The sequence below is a fragment of the Paramisgurnus dabryanus genome, chromosome 15 (assembly GCF_030506205.2).
Source record: "Paramisgurnus dabryanus chromosome 15, PD_genome_1.1, whole genome shotgun sequence".
In the NCBI taxonomy this organism is placed as follows: domain Eukaryota; kingdom Metazoa; phylum Chordata; class Actinopteri; order Cypriniformes; family Cobitidae; genus Paramisgurnus; species Paramisgurnus dabryanus.
This window is the reverse complement of record NC_133351.1, coordinates 29,081,154-29,103,026: the sequence shown is the minus strand read 5'-3', so window position 1 is coordinate 29,103,026 and position 21,873 is coordinate 29,081,154. Positions and strand designations below refer to the sequence as shown.

The 21,873-nt window shown below is 36.5% G+C and overlaps 1 protein-coding gene across 1 annotated transcript in view; it reads left to right on the top strand.

Moving 5' to 3' along the window:
• Positions 1–21,873, top strand: part of fstl1b (follistatin-like 1b) — a 43,132-nt gene that overhangs the window by 15,766 nt on the left and 5,493 nt on the right. The window contains exons 3-8 of the mRNA XM_065292981.1: positions 14,049–14,150; positions 15,311–15,440; positions 15,826–15,858; positions 17,292–17,422; positions 20,285–20,403; positions 21,050–21,162. Coding sequence (XP_065149053.1) covers positions 14,049–14,150; positions 15,311–15,440; positions 15,826–15,858; positions 17,292–17,422; positions 20,285–20,403; positions 21,050–21,162 — 628 coding nt within the window. The remainder of the gene's footprint in view (positions 1–14,048; positions 14,151–15,310; positions 15,441–15,825; positions 15,859–17,291; positions 17,423–20,284; positions 20,404–21,049; positions 21,163–21,873) is intronic.

Sequence of the window (21,873 nt, the reverse complement as noted above, 5' to 3'; positions counted from 1 at the left end):
AGGCGATCAAAGGTTTTGGCTTCACTTTTCAGGGCTTGTGCGGCACGCTTGGTATGATGTAACTGTAATGTCAATACTAGCCTGAACGCTAGCAGTCACAACTTTGTTTTTAGCATTGTAACAACATTGTATGTAATTTAATGTGTAATTTAATGTTGGGGCGTACATCTCGACTGTAACCTCACAGTCAGTGTTTTGTTGAGATTGGCCTGTTTTCCAGCTGTCTTTTGCATGCACATATTTACATAAAAAGGAGAAAACAATCGTGTTTAAGGCTCAGGATATGACATTACCATAAACAGAACTCTTATTATTCATCCATGCCTTGATAAATACAGTTTTCCATTCTACAGCACCTTTAAAATAATAGCAGACACACAGAAATGCTATTAGACATATTAGTTGTTTTTATTACTTTTCTTCCATACATGACATTTAAAGTCCTCCAATCTTTACTGCATACACGATGCAATGGGTACCCTGTTTTCTATTTTTTATCTTATCTATTTCTTATCACTGCTGGATTGCTATGGTAATAGCAGTGACACCGTCTGACATGCCTACCATAATGTAATCAGCGTAAAGTGATGCTAGAAAAGACATGAGTGTAGTTTGCATTTTCTCATGCTCTCTTGATTTTGCTCATTTTCAGCCAGCCGTCTTCCTCCGTGTCTTTCTCTCCGCATTGCGTGTTTAAGGAATTTGTGTGTCCACCATCAAGTCTGTGTGTGTGTATACTCTAAGTTTCAGTGTGTTTTGTGTGGGGGCAGGACAGAAAGTGAATGTTGGCTTTGTCTAGAACGGGTACTGCGTTTTTCCACTTGCATTCTTATGAGGATATCTCAGTTCGAATTCCCAGACCACCATGTGCAACCATTTATTCCTCATACAGTATTGAGCAAAGGTGAATGAGGTTATGTGCACACGCAAGCACTATTCTTTCTTTTCATTACATTATTTTTAAATGTCATATCATGAAACACTAGTGATCACGGGTGGCATTAGTCATCATAATGGCATATCTCCCATAGCAGTCCAGGTGGTTGCTAACATTATTCCAGACAAAACACTGAAGAAATGATTTTTTACAAAATGCCTGTGACAGCACACAGCCCCAGAATTTTTTTTTTTGCTTCAGTCTGCATACTGTATATGATTCAAGAGCTTATGTATGAATCTCTCAGGTTGTTTTCCTTGTGCTTTATGCAAATATATGTCACATGGCTTCCTGGGGATAGAGTTAATGAGGTTTGTAAAATAAAGCTTCAGCTAGAAATTTCACCATGCACAGTACCATTTAAGTGAAAAGAAAATATAAAACGGGGAATGATGTCGTGGTCCTTTATGACTGTTTTTCAAGGTCAGTACCTTTAAAAAAAACAGAAATGTGGTGTTTTATATATTTATTTATCCTTTATTTCACCATTGAGATAAAAAATCACCAAGATGGAGATTGGTGGCCAAGATGGCTTGGCCATTGCTTGCAGTTCTGTCATGCATTTTAACCTTAATTATTAAAATATTTTTTATCTCAAGGGCCCGTATTCATTTCTGACCCATAAACATTGTCCGAAAACATTGTCCAGTGTTAGGTCAGAAAGGAACAAACCAAACACAGGTTAAATCTACACTCAACATTAAAGGAACAGTATGTAAGAAATTTGTATCAATTAATCATTAAATGGCCCTGAAATATCACTAGACATTAAGAAATCATTTTCATTTCAAATACTAATATCACTGACAACAGCAGTCCGGCCAGGATATTGTCATTTAAAAAGTGGAGTTGCAGCCCTCAACTGATGTTTATGTTGTCGTTTGGTATATTGGCCACCAGCTGTGTGATTGCAGTACCAGTTTTAGCCACACGTTTTGTGATTGCAATACCAGTTTTGGCCACAATCCTACATACTGTTCCTTTAAGAAACCCAGCATATAGGTTAAATAACAACCCAATGGGTTGGGTACGTCCGTTCTTCACCCAACATTGGGTTTAAAATAACAATTTTTAGTGTATACTTCTATAATCAATACGATTGTCTGTACGTCCTTCTGTTCATACATTTACACATATATTTACACATTTGCACTCGGTGGCATTCAGAATAGCTGAAGTCAGCGTGATGCCGTTTCACAGCAGGGTGACTTTTATGCTGGAGTTATGGATATGCAGATGCCCCAGGAGAGAGATCAATAGAGGTTTTCTCTGACAAGTGACATTCCTCCCGGCAAAGTTGATTTAGAAATAGGGTACAAAAACAAATAAGCTCCTTTGGGAATCCCTACATCACCAAGGGTTCAGGCTGCATGCATTTGTGACAATCAAACCCAAAGCATGGCCGACTTTATTAAGGAAAAACAGCTCTCTGAGTGTTTACATAAACAATAAACTAAAAAACAATGAGCCATTGAACTAAACAAGAAGGAACGGGGAGTTGTACACAGTGGACTAATAAGTTTCCCTAAGTGTGTAGTTTTGTGTTTACAGATCACAAATGCAGAAAATGTTTTGTTTGTAGGCTATGTTTTCTCATTTAATACCTCCATACAACAACATTTCATACTCAGACTCCAAAAATGACCCTATCCCTCACACAGTACTCATACTTCAGACAACCATAAATATACTTTATTGCTCAAGCTGAGCAAAGTTAATTTTTTTCGGTCAACATCCCAAAATGACCCTTGTTGCAAGCCTGTGAGTCAGGCAGTCCTGCTGTTTATGCTCAATTCTCTCTCCTATTACTGTTTTGCTAAAAGGAAATAGAAAATCTCATTACATTTTGCATTGTTTAAAAAAACCAAGCTACTTTTAAATCAAGAACAGACTTTCTATATTGTATACTGAAACATGTGGACTAGCTTTTTTGACAAAGGTTTTTTGTTTGTCGAGGAAATTTTTCGTTCTTCTTAGTTTGAAAGCCATTAAGGGGACACTCCACTTTTTTAAATATGCTCATTTTCCAGCTCCCCTAGAGTTAAACATTTGATTTTTGCCATTTTAGAATCCATCCAGCTGATCTCCGGGTCTGGCGCTAGCAATTTTAGCACAGCTTAGCACAATCCATTGAATCTGATTAGACCATTAGCATCACTCTCAAAAATAACCAAAGCGTTTCAATATTTTTCCTATTTAAAACTTGACTCTTCTGTTGTGACATCGTGTACTAAGACCAACGAAAAATTAAAAGTTGAGATTTTCTAGGCAGATATGGCTAGGAGCTATACTCTCATTCTGGTATAATAATCAAGGACTTTGCTGCCGTAACATGGCTTCAGGAGGTGCAATGATTTTACACAGCAGCCGAAAATAGTCCCCTGCTATTGAAAGATACCAAGGGGACTATTTTCGGCTGCCATTGAAAGATACTAAGGGGACTATTTTCGGCTGCTATTGAAAGATACTAAGGGGACTATTTTTGGCTGCTGAGTAATATCATTGCACCTCCTGCAGCCATGTTACAGCAGCAAAGTCCTTGATTCTTACCTCTTCCTGAGGTAACTTAAAGTGCTCGTTCTGGCAAGATGATCTTAAAAATATCCTGTAGTGTGTGATGCACTATGCTTTTCAAATCCTGTAGTGTGAGCATGTTTAAGATTTAAATCTGACAAGATTCTTCTCCTTATGTGTGTGCTGCAACCAAATTTCAAAATCTGCCAGGCTTTTAAAAATCCTGTAGCATGAGCCAGGCATTAGCTGGTGACTGGCGTATTCCTGTGGGCGGGGGTTAGTCAAAAAGTCTTATATTGACATCATATCTGGGAAGTAGAGGGCTACAGTCCAAACCGGACATTCTCTGTAGTCCTGGAAAACTGAATTCTGTTAAAGAAAATACTGTATATCGCTTTAAGCTGTGTAATTTTGCAGGTATTATTTATGCTCTAACAGCACGTTACACTCTAATTAAAGTTTGAAAAAAGGAATCATTTAAAAAACGGTCGCTTTAAAGGAACAGTATGTAAGAAATTTATATCAATTAATCATTAAATGGCCCTGAAATGTCACTAGACATTAAGAAATCCTTTTCATTTCAAATACTTATATCACTGACAACAGCAGTCCGGCCAGGATATTGTCATTTAAAAAGTGGAGTTGCAGCCCTCAACTGATGTTTATGTTGTCGTTTGGTATATTGGCCACCAGCTGTGTGATTGCAGCACCAGTTTCAGCCACACGTTTTGTGATTGCAATACCAGTTTTGGCCACAATCCTACATACTGTTCCTTTAATATACAACTAAAAACATAGGCGAGAGGTTGGCGTTTGTGCTTGGGGGGCAAACAAGGGTACTGTAATACTTTGAGATTAGTGAGAGAGTGCGTTTCATGTTTTTTTAAGAGAGAGGTAATGATGTTCTCTGATTTGATGATGATGTTGCATAATGAAGCTATAAGATAGAGTGACTCTGATTAAAGTCAAGAAAGTCTTTCACCTCATTCAATCACTGTTCTCTTTATGTGCCTTTTAATTTTTCTGCTACAATTAACATTCATTCTTGATTGATCATTCTCTCTGTGTCTTGAACCATGGTGTGATAAAAAAGAGAAGGAAATGTGCAAAGGAATAAAGAGAGTAAATTAAATATTTTAAATCGTGTTAGACACAATTGGGAAAGATGAACACGATTCTGCTTTTACTGTTGGAAAAGATAATGGACTGTTAATGTATTTTGAGTTCAGTAAGAGAGGTGTAATGTACTGTTCTGCTACAGCAGGTACAAATTATAATAGGTGGACTTTTGGATGATGGAGATATGGCATAAAAATCTCAGCGGGCTAGACAAGGACAAATACAAATGATATAAAATGAAGAATCATTTCTCCACATATGGCCATTTCATAAAAATCTTCAGAAGCCTTGAACCAAACCAAACCAACTCTGAGATTAATCACACCATTTGAAACATTTTAAAGCAATATTATTTATGCAAAGAGTCTTTGGGTTATTATAAGTAATTATAATAAAAATAATCTTTTTATCGCAATAAGCATTGCAAATTACGCATTTGCTCATTTATTCATTCAGCAGAAACTTGTATCCAAAGCGACTTAAAAACATTTTTATCAGAATGTGTGTTCACGAGAATTGAACCCATGCCCTTTGTGCTGTAGATGCAATGCTTTACAACTGAGCAATACAGGAACAGCTGTTGTAATAAAAAATACATTGACAACACAACAACTGTTTTATGCTCTATGACTTTATGCTATATGAGTTAAGGGACACATATTATGTCAAAGATGTAATATAAGTCTCAGGTGTGCCTAGAATGTGTGTCTGTGTAGTTTCAGCTTAAAATACCCCACAGATAATTTGGGTGGGAGCCGAAAAAGCACTGTTTTCATGTGTGTACCTTTAAATGCAAATGAGCCACAGCTCCTCCCTCCCTTCCCAACAGACAATGAGCGCTTAGATCTGATTTACATGAATACAGTCTTAGGACAATAGTATCTTTAGCCACATTATCTACAACGTGCTAACAAACACCTTTAGAAAAGCTAAAATCATTCAGTCAGTGGCCATGGCTGGGCTTTGTTTTTGTGATGTCACATTAGCAAGAGAATCAAAACAGCAATGGAGATTAAAAAGAAGTAGAGGATGCATTTTTTTATTGTAGGGTTGTTGTGTTCACACACTACTAATGCACATTTATGTCCAAACACCTTGTAAAAGTAGATTTTGCTTAATATGTGCCCTTTAACTTGGCTAAGAGCGTTGTTCAGATTACAACAACTCCTGTTTCCACAGTTACAATAACTTCTCTGCTTTGTGGAATTTGGATAATGCACTTGACTTGAATGAGTGCTGTGTATTGTCTTTTTATGTTTGCACTTTAAAAAAAACACGTGGAAAAGTCTTTGAAAAGAATAAAACTGAAAATGCAAAACAATCTTAGAGCTGAATTGTGTAGCTGCAGCGGCTCAGGTGTTGTCATGTAATTGGAGCATTTTTCACATTCTATACTTCAGCTGAAAATTTTTCTTGTGCTCTTTTGTCTCTTGACAATGTCTACTCCACTGTTTCCTCCATTTATCTGTCTTTCTATAGCACCTTTATCCTCATGTTCTTTAGTTCGACACATTCAAGGACCCTGGACAAGAGACTTTCTACTGTATGCATTTGAAAAGGGTCATGTCTTTGCTATAAATAGAAAGCATAGAAATATAACAAAAACGTTTTAAATAAAAGAGTTAAAAGAGCATTTGGGTTGGAGCCATGGTGCAGTGCTTAGCACATGTGCTTAAACACTTATTGCCATATAGAGGTGATTCAAGAACAACAGAAACTTGATCAAACTTTCAACAGCAAAGTTTTGCATTTGAAAGTTTTAGCTAACTTTGATTTGCATATGTGTGCATGTTCGTGATAACAATGTGATTTAAAGGGGACAGATAATGAAAATAAGTTTTACCTGCATTCACAAACATACAAAAATTGCTAGACATTCTGACCATCTCAGTTTCATAGAAATTCCTCCTTTAGAAATGTCCGCCAGAAAATGGCCCAATCTGAACAACGGATACATATTATGTAAAATGCATCTCACTCCGCTTTACCCACTAGTGATGCTGTCTTACACGAAGCTGTGCGCCTAACAAATGTATTACAAATTCACTCTGGCACAAACCATCTCAGACAGCGCTCACACATTATTTCCACTGATAGGCGTTCATACTTGACACATTCTCCACCGCAGTATTCTCCAAAATGACAGGAACAGTAGTAGAGTAGTGAAAAACCCTAGCAAAAAATTCATTGTGAAAAAGAACAACATATTAGCAATCATAGTGGGAAGATGTCCTTTTAGTGATGTGATATGCAATTTAACCCATGGAAGTACATTAGTATGCAATAGCAAATGGGATACAGTTAAAAGAATGGCCATACTTTTTTGTGGTCATGATTTCAGCAGCAGACACAACCCCAAATTCATTACTCATGTACATAAGAGATGTTTTCTCTCTGTCTTGTGTTCCTCTCCCCGGTGATCAACCCAGCCCTCGGTCTGCCAGAACAGCCAGCAGGATAAACAACAGCAACGCTGCTCAGATTTTTCATGTATGTGTGTATGTCAGAGAGAGAAAGAGAGGGGGGGTCAGTGTTTCCAGAGATGTTCAGGGACAAGTATTACATTCTGATCCATATTATTTGTATAGCACTTTTCACAGTATACGTTGTTGCTAAGCAGCTTTACATACATTTATGAGTAATGTTTAAATTATTACTTTTTAAACTGTAGATTATGTCTAAAGAAGAAATCCTTATTCCTGTAAAGTAGTTCACTAAGTACACTTTCAGAAATAGGGGTACAGACGTTGCTGGTATATTTTATAATAGAAAATTATACATTTAAATATGGGCCTTTACGGTAGCAATATGCATCTTTGAAGAACCTGTGTAAGTACACTGTAAAAACAGATTTGTTGGTTCAACTTAAAAAAGTAAGTTACCTGGTTGCCTTAGAATTTTAAGATCATTCAACTTATATTTTTTAACTAATAACTAATATTAGTTGACTAAAAAAAGTTGAAAAAAATAGTTGTGTTTACTAATATTTTAAAGTTAAAGGTATAGCAGAAAATTTTCTTTTAACTCTTTCGCCGCCATTGACGAGATATCTCGTCAATCAAGAGAAAACACATCCCTGCCAATGACGAGTATTTCCGGCTTTCCGCAGTACCACTATTATCCACCAGGTGGCCTTCCGCAACTTTTTTAACCCGGAAGTATTGCCCTATGGCAAGCGGCTGCATGTCCTTGTCTTTTTTAAAGATCACTCTGAATGGGATCTTTATGAAAAGTCTGTCACAAAAATTGAATTATCTCTGCTTTTTGCTCAAAATGTGGCGTTTTTGCAGAAACCTCCCCATATTCAAAAGCTGATCACAAAAGAACTACTGAAGGTAGGATGAAACGGTTTTTTTTTTTTTGAAAGCAGAGGGTCTGTTCTTTCATTTGGTATATTGTATGTTTATATATTTAAAGAAGAACATTTTCTGGAAGGCATTAAACTTTTGTGAAAATCATGAAAAACGCTCGTGCTGGCTGGCAACTTTTTTTTAAAAACGCTGGTGGCGAAAGAGTTAAGGGTGGATCATCAAGACTATTGGTCATCCCAGTTGTCAATCATTCTGGTGATATGTTGACTTAAGGCCTTTGTACGTTTCAGATAATGTTGCCTAGGTTCGCTTTCTGCACAGGTGAATATGTGTGGTGGTCTACGGTTTCAGCCATTAATTGAAGATCGCATTCTCATCGTGTTTTTTCAAAATGTCTGAGGTTCGCAAGAGAAAAAGTGTCTACTAATTGTATGAAAAGAAGAGAAAGGCAACCCATGATGGTGTGCACATCACAAACTATGAAAAATTATCAAGTATCATCTCGCCTAGTGAGATGTATTCAAGTTCGTGTGAATGCTAATGGCTAGCAGACGTAGAGTTAAGTGCGCTATTTGCAAGGGGAGGCAACTGATATCAGTGATGACCCCGCTGCCTTGGGGCGGAACAATGAGGAAAGATATTCTCTCTTGGTCAAGGTTGCAAACAAGTATCAATCTGCACTACCAGTACACCATCAGAATGCATTTTTAGCGCGGCTGGAAACATTATAACCCCAATAAGGATCCTCACTTAAACCGTGTGTTGTTTCACGGGTGGAAGTGCTACAATGAACTTGTACTTAGGCGCCGATCTTGTGCCTCGGCTCGAGCAACCACCGAAATGGCCATGAACATATGCTTCATTTTAATCAAAAATGCTTTTGAAAATTGTGAGCCTCTCTGATTGGTGGTTCTCACAAGGGGCATGCATGTTTTTAAGAAACAAATAACAGTTTCTCGTTTCTCATTTACACGTACTCCCCCACACACATTCTATAACCACCGCATTACCGCTGTGAATTGGTGCATTACCATCGAGGTGGTAAAATACTGCCACCGTCACAGCCCTAAGCCACAGTATGTAAGATTATTGTAATAATATATCCCAAAACCACATGCGCTGTGTTTCATGCAGTTGGGTACTTACATAATCCCAAAAGTTCCCAAGGATTTGTAAATCCAGAGAAATTCTAAATATTTGGCTGGTCACTTGTCATTGTCGGCCAATATGGCCAATACCGGCCTGGGCGACAATGACAAATGACCAGCCAAATATTTAGAATTTCTGTTTTACAAATCCTTGGGAACTTTACCAGTGGGCCAGGCTGTTTTTAAGGCCATGACGGCTGGTGTTTTCATGCCACCGGCTTGAATGTTGCTGTCCCTAGGCTGCCAGCACTCACAATATTATCCAGCCCCACTAGCGTAATTTGCGTGTGGGAGATTTTAAAGGGACACTCCATTTTTTGACAATAGGCTCATTTTCAAGATCCCTAGAGTCAAACATTTTTACCATTTTGGAATCCATCCACCCGATCTTCGGGTCTGGTGGTACCACTTTTAGCATAGCTTAGCATAATCCATTGCATCTGATTAGAACATTAGGATCGCGCTCAAAAATGACCAAAGAGTTTCAATATTTTTTCTATTTAAAACTTGACTCTTCTGTAGTTACATTGTGTATTAAGACCAACGGAAAATTAAAAGCGATTTTATAGGCAGATATGGAACTATACTCTCATTCTGGCGTAATAATCAAGGGCTTTGCTGATGTAACATGGCTGCAGCAGGCACAATGATATTACGAAGCGCTCGAAAACAATCCCCTGCTATTGAAAGTTACCAAGGGTCTATTTTCGGGCGCTGTGTAATATCATTGCGCCTGCTGAAGCCATATTACGGCAGCAAAGTCCTTAATTATAATGCCGGAATGAGAGTATAGTCCTAGTCATATTGGCCTAGAAAATCGCAACTTTTCAATGTAACTACAGAAGAGTCAAGTTTTAAATAGAAACTCTTTGGTATTTTTTTTTAGGCGCGTTGCTAATGGTCTAATCAGATTCAATGGATTATGCTAAGCTATGCTAAAAGTGGAACCGCCAGACCTGAAGATCAGCTGAATGGATTCCAAAACGGTAAAACTGAAATGTTTAATTCTAGGGGATCTGGAAAATGAGCCTGTTTTCCAAAAATGGAGTGTCCCTTAAAATGGCTCCTTTTATAGTTGTTCACTTTTATTCACACTTTCGGCTTAAGTGTAACTTTGCTGTTTGAGCAAAAAAAGAAGTGAAAAAGTCAGACGTTAAAAAGAATATCCCCCTTTCAAGTGGACTTTGAGACAACGCTTCTGCCCAAATGGGGGCATTTTGGACATGCTATAACAAATGATCTGTGGGGTATTTTGAGCTGAAACTTCGCATACTAATTTTGGGCACACCCGAGACGTCTTGTAAAATGGGCCCTTTAAAGCTCAGTATGCCCTTTAGTCCCATATGTTACACCTGGAAGTTGTCCATCCAATGCAATTAGGGCTTGCCCAAAGGCACCCAATATTTGCTCAATAGAAGGTCAAGGAATGGACTGTCTGAATATAAAGATAATTTATCTTAAGGAAAATATATAATTATGTCATTTTTTTAAACCAAAATGCCTTGCAGCATGATTCTATGCAGTTTTAAAGGTCATAGTTCACCTCAAGGCTTATATTCTTAACTCCATTTCTCTTTTAATCTTTAGTACACAGCCCAGTCTTGTGCCCAGTTGTCATGGAAACATATCTGCATTTTGATTTGATTTAGCTAAAGTGTGCTACAACATTAATTTGTTTAAATGTCAGGTACTCTGTAGCAGAGATTTATTTATGCATGAGGCTTAGTTTTGTTCTCTTTCATTTAATGCACCTCTGCTCCACAATTGCACTCAAAACAAAAAGTATCCCATAAACTTTTAATGTGGCTGAATTGTGTCAGCAAGTCCTCTGATGACCTTCAACAAAGGTGATCATGAAAAGAAACTGTTGATCTGTTGAAAAATAGACTGGCATTGACTGATAATAGGCCTTTTTTAATGTTTATCTTATTGAAATATAACTGTGAGTGTTTACAGACATATTTGTATTTCTGTCAACCAGAAAGCCACCCCTTAGGAAAGGAAATCTCTCCCTGGAAAGCTGGCTTATGCATAACTTGGAAAGTATAAAATATGCGGTATATGTTATGCACTATGATAATGCTTCACGTCGTGCTGCATTACCACCTTGGGTGTGCATTATTTTCTTATTATTCAATGGCCCGTCTTCAATTATTCCTTGCATAACCAACATACGTTTCACATTCTTTATGGAAAAAGAAAGCATCACTTACGTCTTACTAGCTCAGCTATCTCCATCATCCTAAAACTTTCATATGTAACTTCTTCAAAGTATTAAAATAAAAAATGCTATTTGCATATTGACATATATTTACATTTATGAAATTTTTGTTGTTTCAATATCTCAGGGCTTTTCAATTCCGGTCCTGGAGGGTCGGTGTCCCACAGAATTTAGTTCAAACCCTAATCAAACACACCTGCCTGTATATTTTCAAATCATTTTGTGGACTCGATAAGCTTCTTCAGGTTTGTTGGTTTTGGTAAACTCTGTGGGACACCGGCCCATCGGGACAGGAATTGAATAGCCCTGCAAAGTTGTCTTGGCTATTTGTGATATAGCAGTCTGTGTTTCTGTGCATGTGTGCAAGTAAGACGGGTGTAACCAACAACCACATTCATGGGAAAGGAACGAACGGGCAAGATTTCAGATGTGACGACACTCTTCTTGATACACACACACACATAGACGTAATTCATTTTATACTGTACAAACTGTATATCCTATTCCCTTCCCCTAACCCCAACCATCACAGAAAATCTTAGATTTTCAATAATCATCATTCTGTTTGATTCATAAGCTTGTTTCCTTATGGGGACCTCAAAATGTCCCCACGGGGTCACAAATTCACTGGTATTTCTATCTTTGTGGGGAAATTGGTGTGATAATTACCAGGTACACACACACACACACACACACACACACACACACACACACACACACACACACACACACACACACACAGTGTAGTGTAGTGTGGTAAGATGAAAGGAAGGTTACGGAGGAGCAGGAGGGGTATTTCAGGAAACTCTTAAATCGTTACTCTTCAGGGAAAACTTGGCAGCATGTGATTGGCCAGCTCTCTATTCACATGACTGTTGCTTTGGTGTGTAGACTGGGGTCCAATTGCAGGGGAATGTTAAGAGGAACACAAAAAAAGGAGGGTGGGGAGGGGGGCAAAAGAAAACGGGATAAAGTAAAGAGAAAGTTACTTACATTTTTATGTAAGATGTGAGGCATATTTCACTTACACATACATCAAATATATCTGATAATGGGCATGGAAACATTTGAAAGTATGGTTAGATGGAGAGTTAAGAGAACGTAAAGAAAGTTTATAGTGAGTAATGTATAGACAGAGTTTGCACCGTTATTAATTGAGAATCTTAAGATCTGCTCCATTTGCTGTTTTTGGAATATACTGTACAACACCCAACTTGTGTACTATAATGAAGTAAAGTTAATCAAACATGATAACATTGCTCCATCTGGTGGTAGAAAAGAGTAACAAACTTTCATTCTTCTGATTCTACTTTTTTAACAATCGAAACACATTGATATGACTTAAAAATTAATGACAGGCTTGCCAGCAATTTTTGAAGTTGTTTAAACAGCCTATCATAGGCTCCACTGCTGATATGACAACAGACATGAAACGGTTTAAATGCACTGTAAAAAATACTTTGCTGCCTTAAATTTTTTTGTTGAATCAACTAGGATTTACAAGTCATTTCAACTTACTATTATTTATCTTGACTAGAGATTAGTTGTTATAACTACAGTTGAGTTGTTATAACTTATAAAATTAAATTGACTTTTCTCAACTATATTTTATAAGTTGTGACAACTCATCTCTGTTGACATGACTTGTAAATCTGAGTTGATTTAACAAAAAATTTTAAGGCAGCAAAGTTTTTTTACAGTGTGTAAGTTAACTTAAAATAAAATATCAAACTATTTTTTTTTTTGGCCAACAAATACTGTATTATTATTGAAATAAAATTATTAAAAAAATTTACATTTTAACTAATGTGAAAACTTTATGCACAGTACTTGTGGAATTCAGATGCAAAAGCCTCTAATTGCCATTTTTGTCAAAAATGAGATAATGGCTGAAACTGAACGTATTATATATGTTCATCAAATACTTTCACTTAAATTCAGCTTAATTCCGACCTCAGGTCATTCAGAAATTCCAGTTTGTTGGCAGAATTAAAAGAGTCCTTGTATGTTCTTGGATTAAACAAATAAGCATAAATCCTAAAGTCTGTTTAACAGTACATCGAATAATACACAAAACATTCCAAGTGCAATTTTTAGACTTGTAAGTCTGTAACCTCCATTGTGTTATTGTGTCATTTTTTTAGCCTATTAGTCACATTCCTATGCATTTGTACCCTCAAGGGTCACACATTTGTTATAGGATGAAAGGTTGCTGTTCCAAATTGCAGCAGTTTTCAAGGAGAGCCTCTAGTTGTCAGGGTAACCGGTGGCAGAAACTCTCTGGAGTGTTTAGAAAGTGGAGAGAGTTTGACCGAATATAGAGAGAGTTATCAATCTTCAGTCCCCAGACACTGTGTTTGTGTGTGTATGTGTGTGCCCGCAAGTGTGTTGTTTTTAATATAGATTCAGACCTAGTTTCATGATCGATTTAAAATGGAAACGTATAACCACCAACCATCTTGTACAAGCAGTTTTCAGTTCAATTCTCTGTAGAGGTTTTCGATATAAGATGATGCATTTACTAAGTTTGCTTTGTACGTAATTAACTACATGCTAATTTCAATAAAAACATAAACATTAATGCAAACTATTTTAAAGGTTCCCAAATTTAAAAAAAAATATTATTTTTATTTATTCAGTGGTTTTGGGAAATATGTAATGCCTTCTGGTACTGTAGTGATTATTTATAGGTGCACAAACATACTTTGATCTGTTCAGTTCAGTACATATTTGCAGTGGTCCAGCTGTTTATTTGTATTGTTGATTATTTCTATGCATTTTTGTGTGTTTGTCAACAGGAGACACAGAGCAAATCAAAGGTGTGTGCTAATGTTTTCTGTGGTGCTGGAAGAGAATGTGCGGTGAATGAGAAGGGAGAGCCCAGCTGTCTGTGTATTGAGGTGAGTCTTTTATTTAAATATATTTGAATTTAATTTAAATAAATGTTAATATTACTGTTTTAAAGAAATTAGTGACTTGCAAGCAATCAAATGTACAGAAAAAAGTTTTTGGGAGACAACATACATTGTAGGAATTTTGCGATTTAAAATGCATAAACCAGAAGCAATAATATGCAATAAATGGAATAGGCACGTCTCTTCAAAGAACATTTAATATTTTTTTTTAAATTGTATGCGCATTTATGAAAAAAAAAAATACGTTATGGTTGTGACATTTTTCCGTTATGGACATGACAAATTTGAAACTTGCACTTTTTAAACTACGGGGAAAAAATGATATATAAAATTAAACCAAGACTTTGCATGGGTATTTAAACCATCAGATATTGACATCTAGGTATGGTTAAAAACATTGGATAAAACGTTTACTTCTCATGGTAAGTTTGACATTTGAATTAAATTGCCCAGATAGCACCATAATGATGTCTAGTTGTATTCGATTTCATGCGGCGGCGCAAAACCGAAAGGCTGATGACATCAAATTACAGCAAGAGCGATTTGTGAAATCATGGAGATGTCTGATTTCAAATCGCTCTTTTGGTACTCTGGCACCATCCACCTGTTAGTTATTAAACACACCTAATAGCATCTAAACAAAAGGGCAAAAAGAAACAGCTACACAAAAACAAAAGTATGAATATATTAACATAATGTGCTCAAAAAACATGATTTTCATGATATCATTCTGCACTTTAGCTTCTCATCAGATTGGAGCCTGTAAGGTAAACTTAACAGTAATTGATATTTTAAACGGGATTTAACTTCCTGTTTCAGTAGTAATTATGTCAACGCTGTGGATCTTTAAACCAGCAATGCCCTCTCAGTTTAATGCTTTAAAAACCCTCACTTACTTATGTTTTGTTTCAATTACATAATGTAGTACAGATCAGAGTTTGTTACATATGTGTCCCTGTACCTTAACTGGTAGAGCATAGCATTAGCAAATCCAGGGTCATTGGTTTGATTCCTAGACTATACAAGGGCTGATAAACGCAAATGCGCTATAGGTGGCATTAGATAAAAACATCTGGCAATGTAAATTGCAAGACAATGTTGCAATTTTCAACAGCATGTATTATTTTTCACACTCTCTTCTACAGCAATGTAAGCCCCATAAGCGCTCTGTATGCGGCAGTAATGGAAAGACTTATCGCAACCATTGCGAGCTACACCGTGATGCCTGCCTCACTGGACTCAAGATCCAAGTGGCCCATGATGGACACTGCAAAGGTGTGTGCAGTTAAAAAGCAATAAGATGCAGTTGGACAGTTATAGGCATATACACACATAAAATGTCTGTGCTGTGTTTTTTGATGGCTATTAAATGTTTTTTAAACGCAAAATTGCTTGCTGGAAATTAGTGGAACAAGTTCTGTAACATTTACCTGATAAACTTTTTGTAGAATCTCAGCAGAGATCTGGAGCGTAAACTTGTTAAATATGGTCAAATCAAGGTCACAGGCAGATATCAGACTGTTCTCACCTCTGCTTATGCTGTATTATGACGTGGTTTAATACGAGACGATAACTTCATATCTGTGTTTTATGAGAAGAGGTGCTTAACTGATAACCAAAAACAACTCTGCACTTACGTTCTTATCTTTGCTTCTTACAGAGAAGAAACAGGAGAAGGCTGCAGCCAGTCCAGGTGAGTCTCATTATGGCAGAGGGCACAAAGCCATGCTTTATCTGCCTGCTGTATTCATTAGCTTTAAGTTAATAACCAATATACTCTTTTATGAGGTATCGTGTATAAATATATACAGTGCAGCTACATAACTTAGATACAGTAGAATGAATTTACTTTGAACGTTGATTAAAGTCTGTGTAAAGTCATTTCAGATAATTGTTTATAAACGCATTACAAATGTTAGTAATGTATTGCTGAAACATGTTACAAAGTCTGTGAACTATGTAGTACTGAATTGTGGAGTTACACAGTTAAAAATGTTCAGGATTATTTGGGCGGGGCTAAAACGGTGGCTCGATGATGATGCAGTGGAGCCACCAATCATGGCCCCGCCCCTAACACTCTCATCCATTCAGTTTGTAGCATTATTTGAAAGTGGAAAACCGTCTGAAAAATAACTTATCACGACATATGTCATGTGATGTATTAACATGGCGAATGTAGTACGTCCGAATTCATTCATACTATCCATATTCATACTATACAGAACATACTGTTTTATTGGTCGATGAGTAGGTACTTCATCTAATTCGGTACCTACTGTCACAGTATACGATTTCAGATGGAGCACCAGTGTTTGAGAGCAGAGAATCCTGCCTGTTTTTGATAACTTACTTACTGATAACTTTACATTACATTTTTCTTACTACAAACTGATAACACATTTAATATCAGACTTCACACAGACTTTCAATTAGTTTGGAGTATAAAAATCATAGGTTACAATTCTATTTTATCCTCCATCTATTCTATTTAAAATTGCTTTAAATTGCATAGCCTCCAAAAGTCCATCAAGACACGCTTCTTAAGAAATTGGTGGTGCAAATACTTAAAATTTTGTGACCCGTCTGTGAAATCTCATAATCTAATAATGAGATTTGGAACATCAAAATTTGTTTTTACTTTAATGTCAATCTTTGACATGACCTTACTCTAGTCAATATTAAAGATATCAATGTTATAATTTTACAGAATGTTCTTTACATCATGTAAGATGATTTTATGTAGAAAACGTAAATCATAAAAAGACTTTAGTTGGGTTTTTACAGGCAGGGTCACATTTTCTTCTTTATCTTGTCACCTACTCTCAGAAAAAAGGTACAAAAGTTGTCACTAGGACGGTACCTTTTAAGAAGGTCCTTATATGTACCATTTAGATACAGATATGTACCTTTGAGGTACAAGTGACAACTTTTCTATCTTCTTATGCCTTTTATCTTAGGCTGTACAATACAGATATTAGTTAATACAGATAGCAGATAGCTTTGCTTTTTACATTTATCAGCCAAACTTCGCATCACCTTATGACATAACTGATATGTGATTCTGACAATGGTCTGAGTTATCTAAAATGTGAGAAATTATTTATGTGTTGTTTGTTGTCAATGAAGTTGTGTGTTACGTTGCTGATCGTAATGAGCTGCGCAGACGTGTGATCGACTGGCTGCAGATGGAGGTTGTTCCAGATGGCTGGTTCACTAAGGGTTCAAACTTTACTGATATCCTTCTCAAGTACTTCAAGGTGTGTGCACTGTTTTAATTCATTCATTTATAATTATATAATATAATAAATTCATAGCTCAGAACATCTGCTTTAAAGCCTGATACACACACGATACACTGTCAGAAAAAATGGTCCCAAGCGTCAATGGGGCAGTAACCTTTAATAAGGTCCTAATACAGTATGTACCAACAACCACAGATATGTACACATTTAGTACTAATATGTACCTTTGAGGTACGGATGCACCGATACCACTTTTTTGGAATACGAGTCCGAGTACTTGCATTTCAGTACTTGCCGATACCGATACCAAGTACTTAATAAAAACATGATTTAAATTTACAGGTAACAGCTTTAGTAATATAATTTAACAAAAAAAACAAAAACAAAGGACTAGTTTTCTAGTTTGTTGTAAACTCTGCCTCTTTGGACAACACAAGAGGCATTAACCCCTTACACGCTGCTCAAACATAGACATTTCCGAGACCGTGGTATCGATTCCAGCTATCGGGGGACTTTTAACGAGTACGAGTACTTTAGAAAATGTGGTATCGAGGCCGATACCCGATACCAGTATCAGTATCGGTGCATCCCTACTTTGAGGTACTACTGTATATGCACTATTTAGGTGCAAAATTTACCTAGACAGCCCCTAGACAGCTAGCACATGATGTATTAACTGCAATTATTTATTCTTTTAAACATAAAATCTGATTGTTTTACATGTGAAGATCCACTGATATCCGTTTCAGTGTATTCAGTTCTTTTTGAGTGAAACAATAGACATGTGTTATGGCGCCAGAGGATTACTCTGATCTTGTCCCTTTAGCTGCCGGGATATAATATCAGTGATCTCCTGCTGCCCTTCAAAGTGTCTTCAGGTTACAGTGCAACATTTTTCTGATAGCCACCTTATACATGTGAAAGACAACTAAAACTTGAGTTATGCATGCACAGCAGCAGTTTGATCAGTTTAACGTTTTGATGGATCAGTTTGTTTCAGTGGTATAGCTGCTGTGTGTGAAGCTAAGAAAGCTAAAGAATAAGACTTTTAGAAATGGATCCACAGAAATGGCCATTTTGCTTTTATTTGATAGACAGTATGTGAGAGACAACAGGAATGTACAGGGTGGAGAGAGGGGTATGGGATTGGCATAGGACCTTGTTCCAGGATTCGAACTTGGGTCGCCGGAAGTCCATCTGCACCATATGTTGCAGCACAGTCCACCACATCATTAGCTCCGACTTGTTTTAAGTCTTAATGTAGTTTTAATTTATATCTTTACCATTTAAAAACTCTTAGCCCCGTTGTTAACATAGTAAAACTGTTGTAACCATGTTTTAGCAGATAAATGACTATATATACATATATTGCCATAGGTTTAGCAGAAACAACATGGTTAGAGTATAGTTACTATATTAAGACAAATATAATTTTAATGTTACTTTGGTTTTACAACAATGATTAACTTATATCTTTTAAATATGTTTAATGCCAGCAAATTTGATTTCCATCTATTTGTAATTGTATTAGTATAGACAACTGCAGTATGAGTGAATGACAGAGTTCACCTTTTAATGAAGTTATTAGATGTGTGTGGGAGGACAAAGCCTAGATTTTTAACAAAGTCATGAACAGTTAATGAGAAGTGATCGCTGGACCAGGCAGTATAGTCTCCTGACAGACTGCTGAGATAAGATTAAACTAAGAACTAGATCATTTACCCCTTTTTTTACAGCGTGGCAGGATAGCTTATTCAATGAATTCGATTTCTACACTAATTGTAGTGTTGACGCATTGCTTGCATTAGTCAATTTCAACCTTCAACCCTTTAACATGTTACCAAAGGTTTTTTAGGAAAAACTACAAATCAGCATTTAGTCCAAAGCCAACTTAAACTGAGGCAAAATTAGATTTTCTTGCAGCCCTGTTGCTCACAATGTGTGTAGACGGTTTCATCGGACGCATATGCGGTGACGCGATTATGCATTTTGAGCGAAACTTAACATCCGGTCTCTGTTTGTTTAATGGTCTGACTAGTTGCTAAACTGAACTCTTAAACAAATACCTCATCGAAAATAACTAATTTGCTATTTGATGGGACGTTTGGCAGCCGATCTGTAGTTAATATTGCATACATTATATAGTTCACATTTTACACAGTAACGTTAGCTTATTTATACGCTTTAGCTATGATTTGAACAAAGGTAATATACTTGTTATTTATTTTGCTTGTTATTAGAAATAAACTACTCTAAAAGGACTTTGTTGTTATGTATTCTAAGCGGAGTTTACCGGAAGTTATGTTTGTACTGCTGAAACCTTCTATTAATAAATTTATTTATTCTATGTGTATATTGCTTCAAATATTAACAGGATTTAGATAAAATTTAGTTTGATCTTCTTAGCTTGAAAATCAATATTTTCTAATGGTTAAGCACTTGTACTGTTTTGGATGCTATTCTAGTACCAACTAACAGAAGGTATTGTTGATCTAAACCAAAAGTTCCAACCCTTTTTGCCTTGCGTGCCCCCTAAGTCAATGTATGACAACCTGAGCCCTCCAACCCTCTACATCTATCTTTCCATTTGATTTTGCTTTTAAGTTGAGATGGAGCGAGCAAAATGTAAACTACTATTTTATGCAACTATTTTATACCTTATCTTGGCATTTTAAGCATGTGATTGTTAAAAAACTTTTTAAAATATATGTTCAAATTATTAGTGTAACATTTTTGCATATCAGATCCCATACCACCCTGTGAACTCTGGCGCCCCCAATAGGGGTCCAGCCCGGCCCCCAGGTTGGGATCCACTGATCTTAACAATAATGGCAATATATTTCAATGTTTTAAATATGCTGTTTTGCTTTTGTGTAGAATTATGATAATGGCGACTCTCAGATGGATTCTGCCGAGCTGCTCAAGTTCATCCAACACAATGACACCGCTGTTCAGATGAACTCTTATGCTGAAGAGGAGAACAACCGCCTGCTCAGGTTATACACAAGTTTTATTTTTTGGGGGTGAACCATATGTTTGATAGTTGTGTCAGTGTATAAAAATCAATAGGTTCCTTCTGTTTGTTTCAATGTAGAGGTCATGAGAGTGTGTTGTGCCCATCTGTGTGCCTGGAAAATTCCCATTCACAAACATTGATTATAACAGGCAAACATTCACAGTGCAAATACAGTCTCCTGGCTTGCTAGATAATCTGTTAAAATAACAAACAAGACTTGTGTCATATGTTTCCCTTTAAAATCATTTGGCATGCCATGAAAACAATGTCTCATCAGATCCTGTAGCTCAGTAGGTAAAGCATTGCATAAGCAATACAAAGTTCATGGGTTTGGTCAGAAAAAGGTCAAAATATGTACCACAGCTGTCAATGGGGCTATACTTTTTATAAGGGCATCTAAACAGGTACATATTGGTATCTCAAGCATACATATTGGCACCAAATCTGTACCTAATGGTACATAAAAGAGTACTGCCCCAGTGACAGCTTTTTTGACCATTGTTTCTAACAGTGTAGGGAACACATTTGTCATCTACTGTACAAAATAAGTAAATGTGAAACCAGAATAATGCATTCTTTTTGTATAACTTATCAAATATTTGATATTGCCTGCATGTATTTCTCAGGAGCCTTTGTGTGGATGCTCTTATTGAGCTCTCAGATGAGAATGCTGACTGGAAACTCAGCTTTGATGAATTCCTCAACTGTTTAAAACCAGGCTTCAATCCACCTGAGAAAAGTAAGTCCTTTATTTATTTATTAAGACAGCATAGGACTTGAGGAACACAGCAAATTTTTTTTTAGTTTGAACAGCAAAACACATAAAAATTATGTTTTTTATTAACATATTTTTACTAGATACAATCATAGATTACAAATTAGTGCTTTAAAAACTAAGCTTTTAGAAACAAATGTTACTCTTTTGTGTCTTTTGCCGTTGTATTAACTCTTAAGTTATTATTCTGGCAACAGATACAGATGTACTGGATGGTGACAGCATCGTCTGAACAAATTGATTTGATTTCCTCGCTTGCAAAATGCGAAATGTAGTTGTGGTTCTAGGAAGCAAAGAGTACATAAGAGCAAACAGGGATTTTCCACTCTTGGACAGAATGTGCTCCATGCTGAAGAGCAAAGCATGCAGAAGTAGGTGAAAGTTCAGTGGGAGGGATCCGTCTGACATCATATCGAACTACACAGTACACATTCAGACACAGACACATGGGTCTGCCAATCAGTATAAACAGTCCATGCTAAAGAAGAAGATAATGGAAGATAAAAATGAAGAAGATAAAGAAGATAACTTATAATTTTCTTCTAGATAGCTTTAGAAACAGACATGACATGATAGGAAGTTCCTGTGCTAAATGTTAAAATCTAGGTCACAGGTAAGTTTAGTTGCAGACATCTATGCTTTTCACATAAAATGACTATGGTTTGAGAGTTCAAG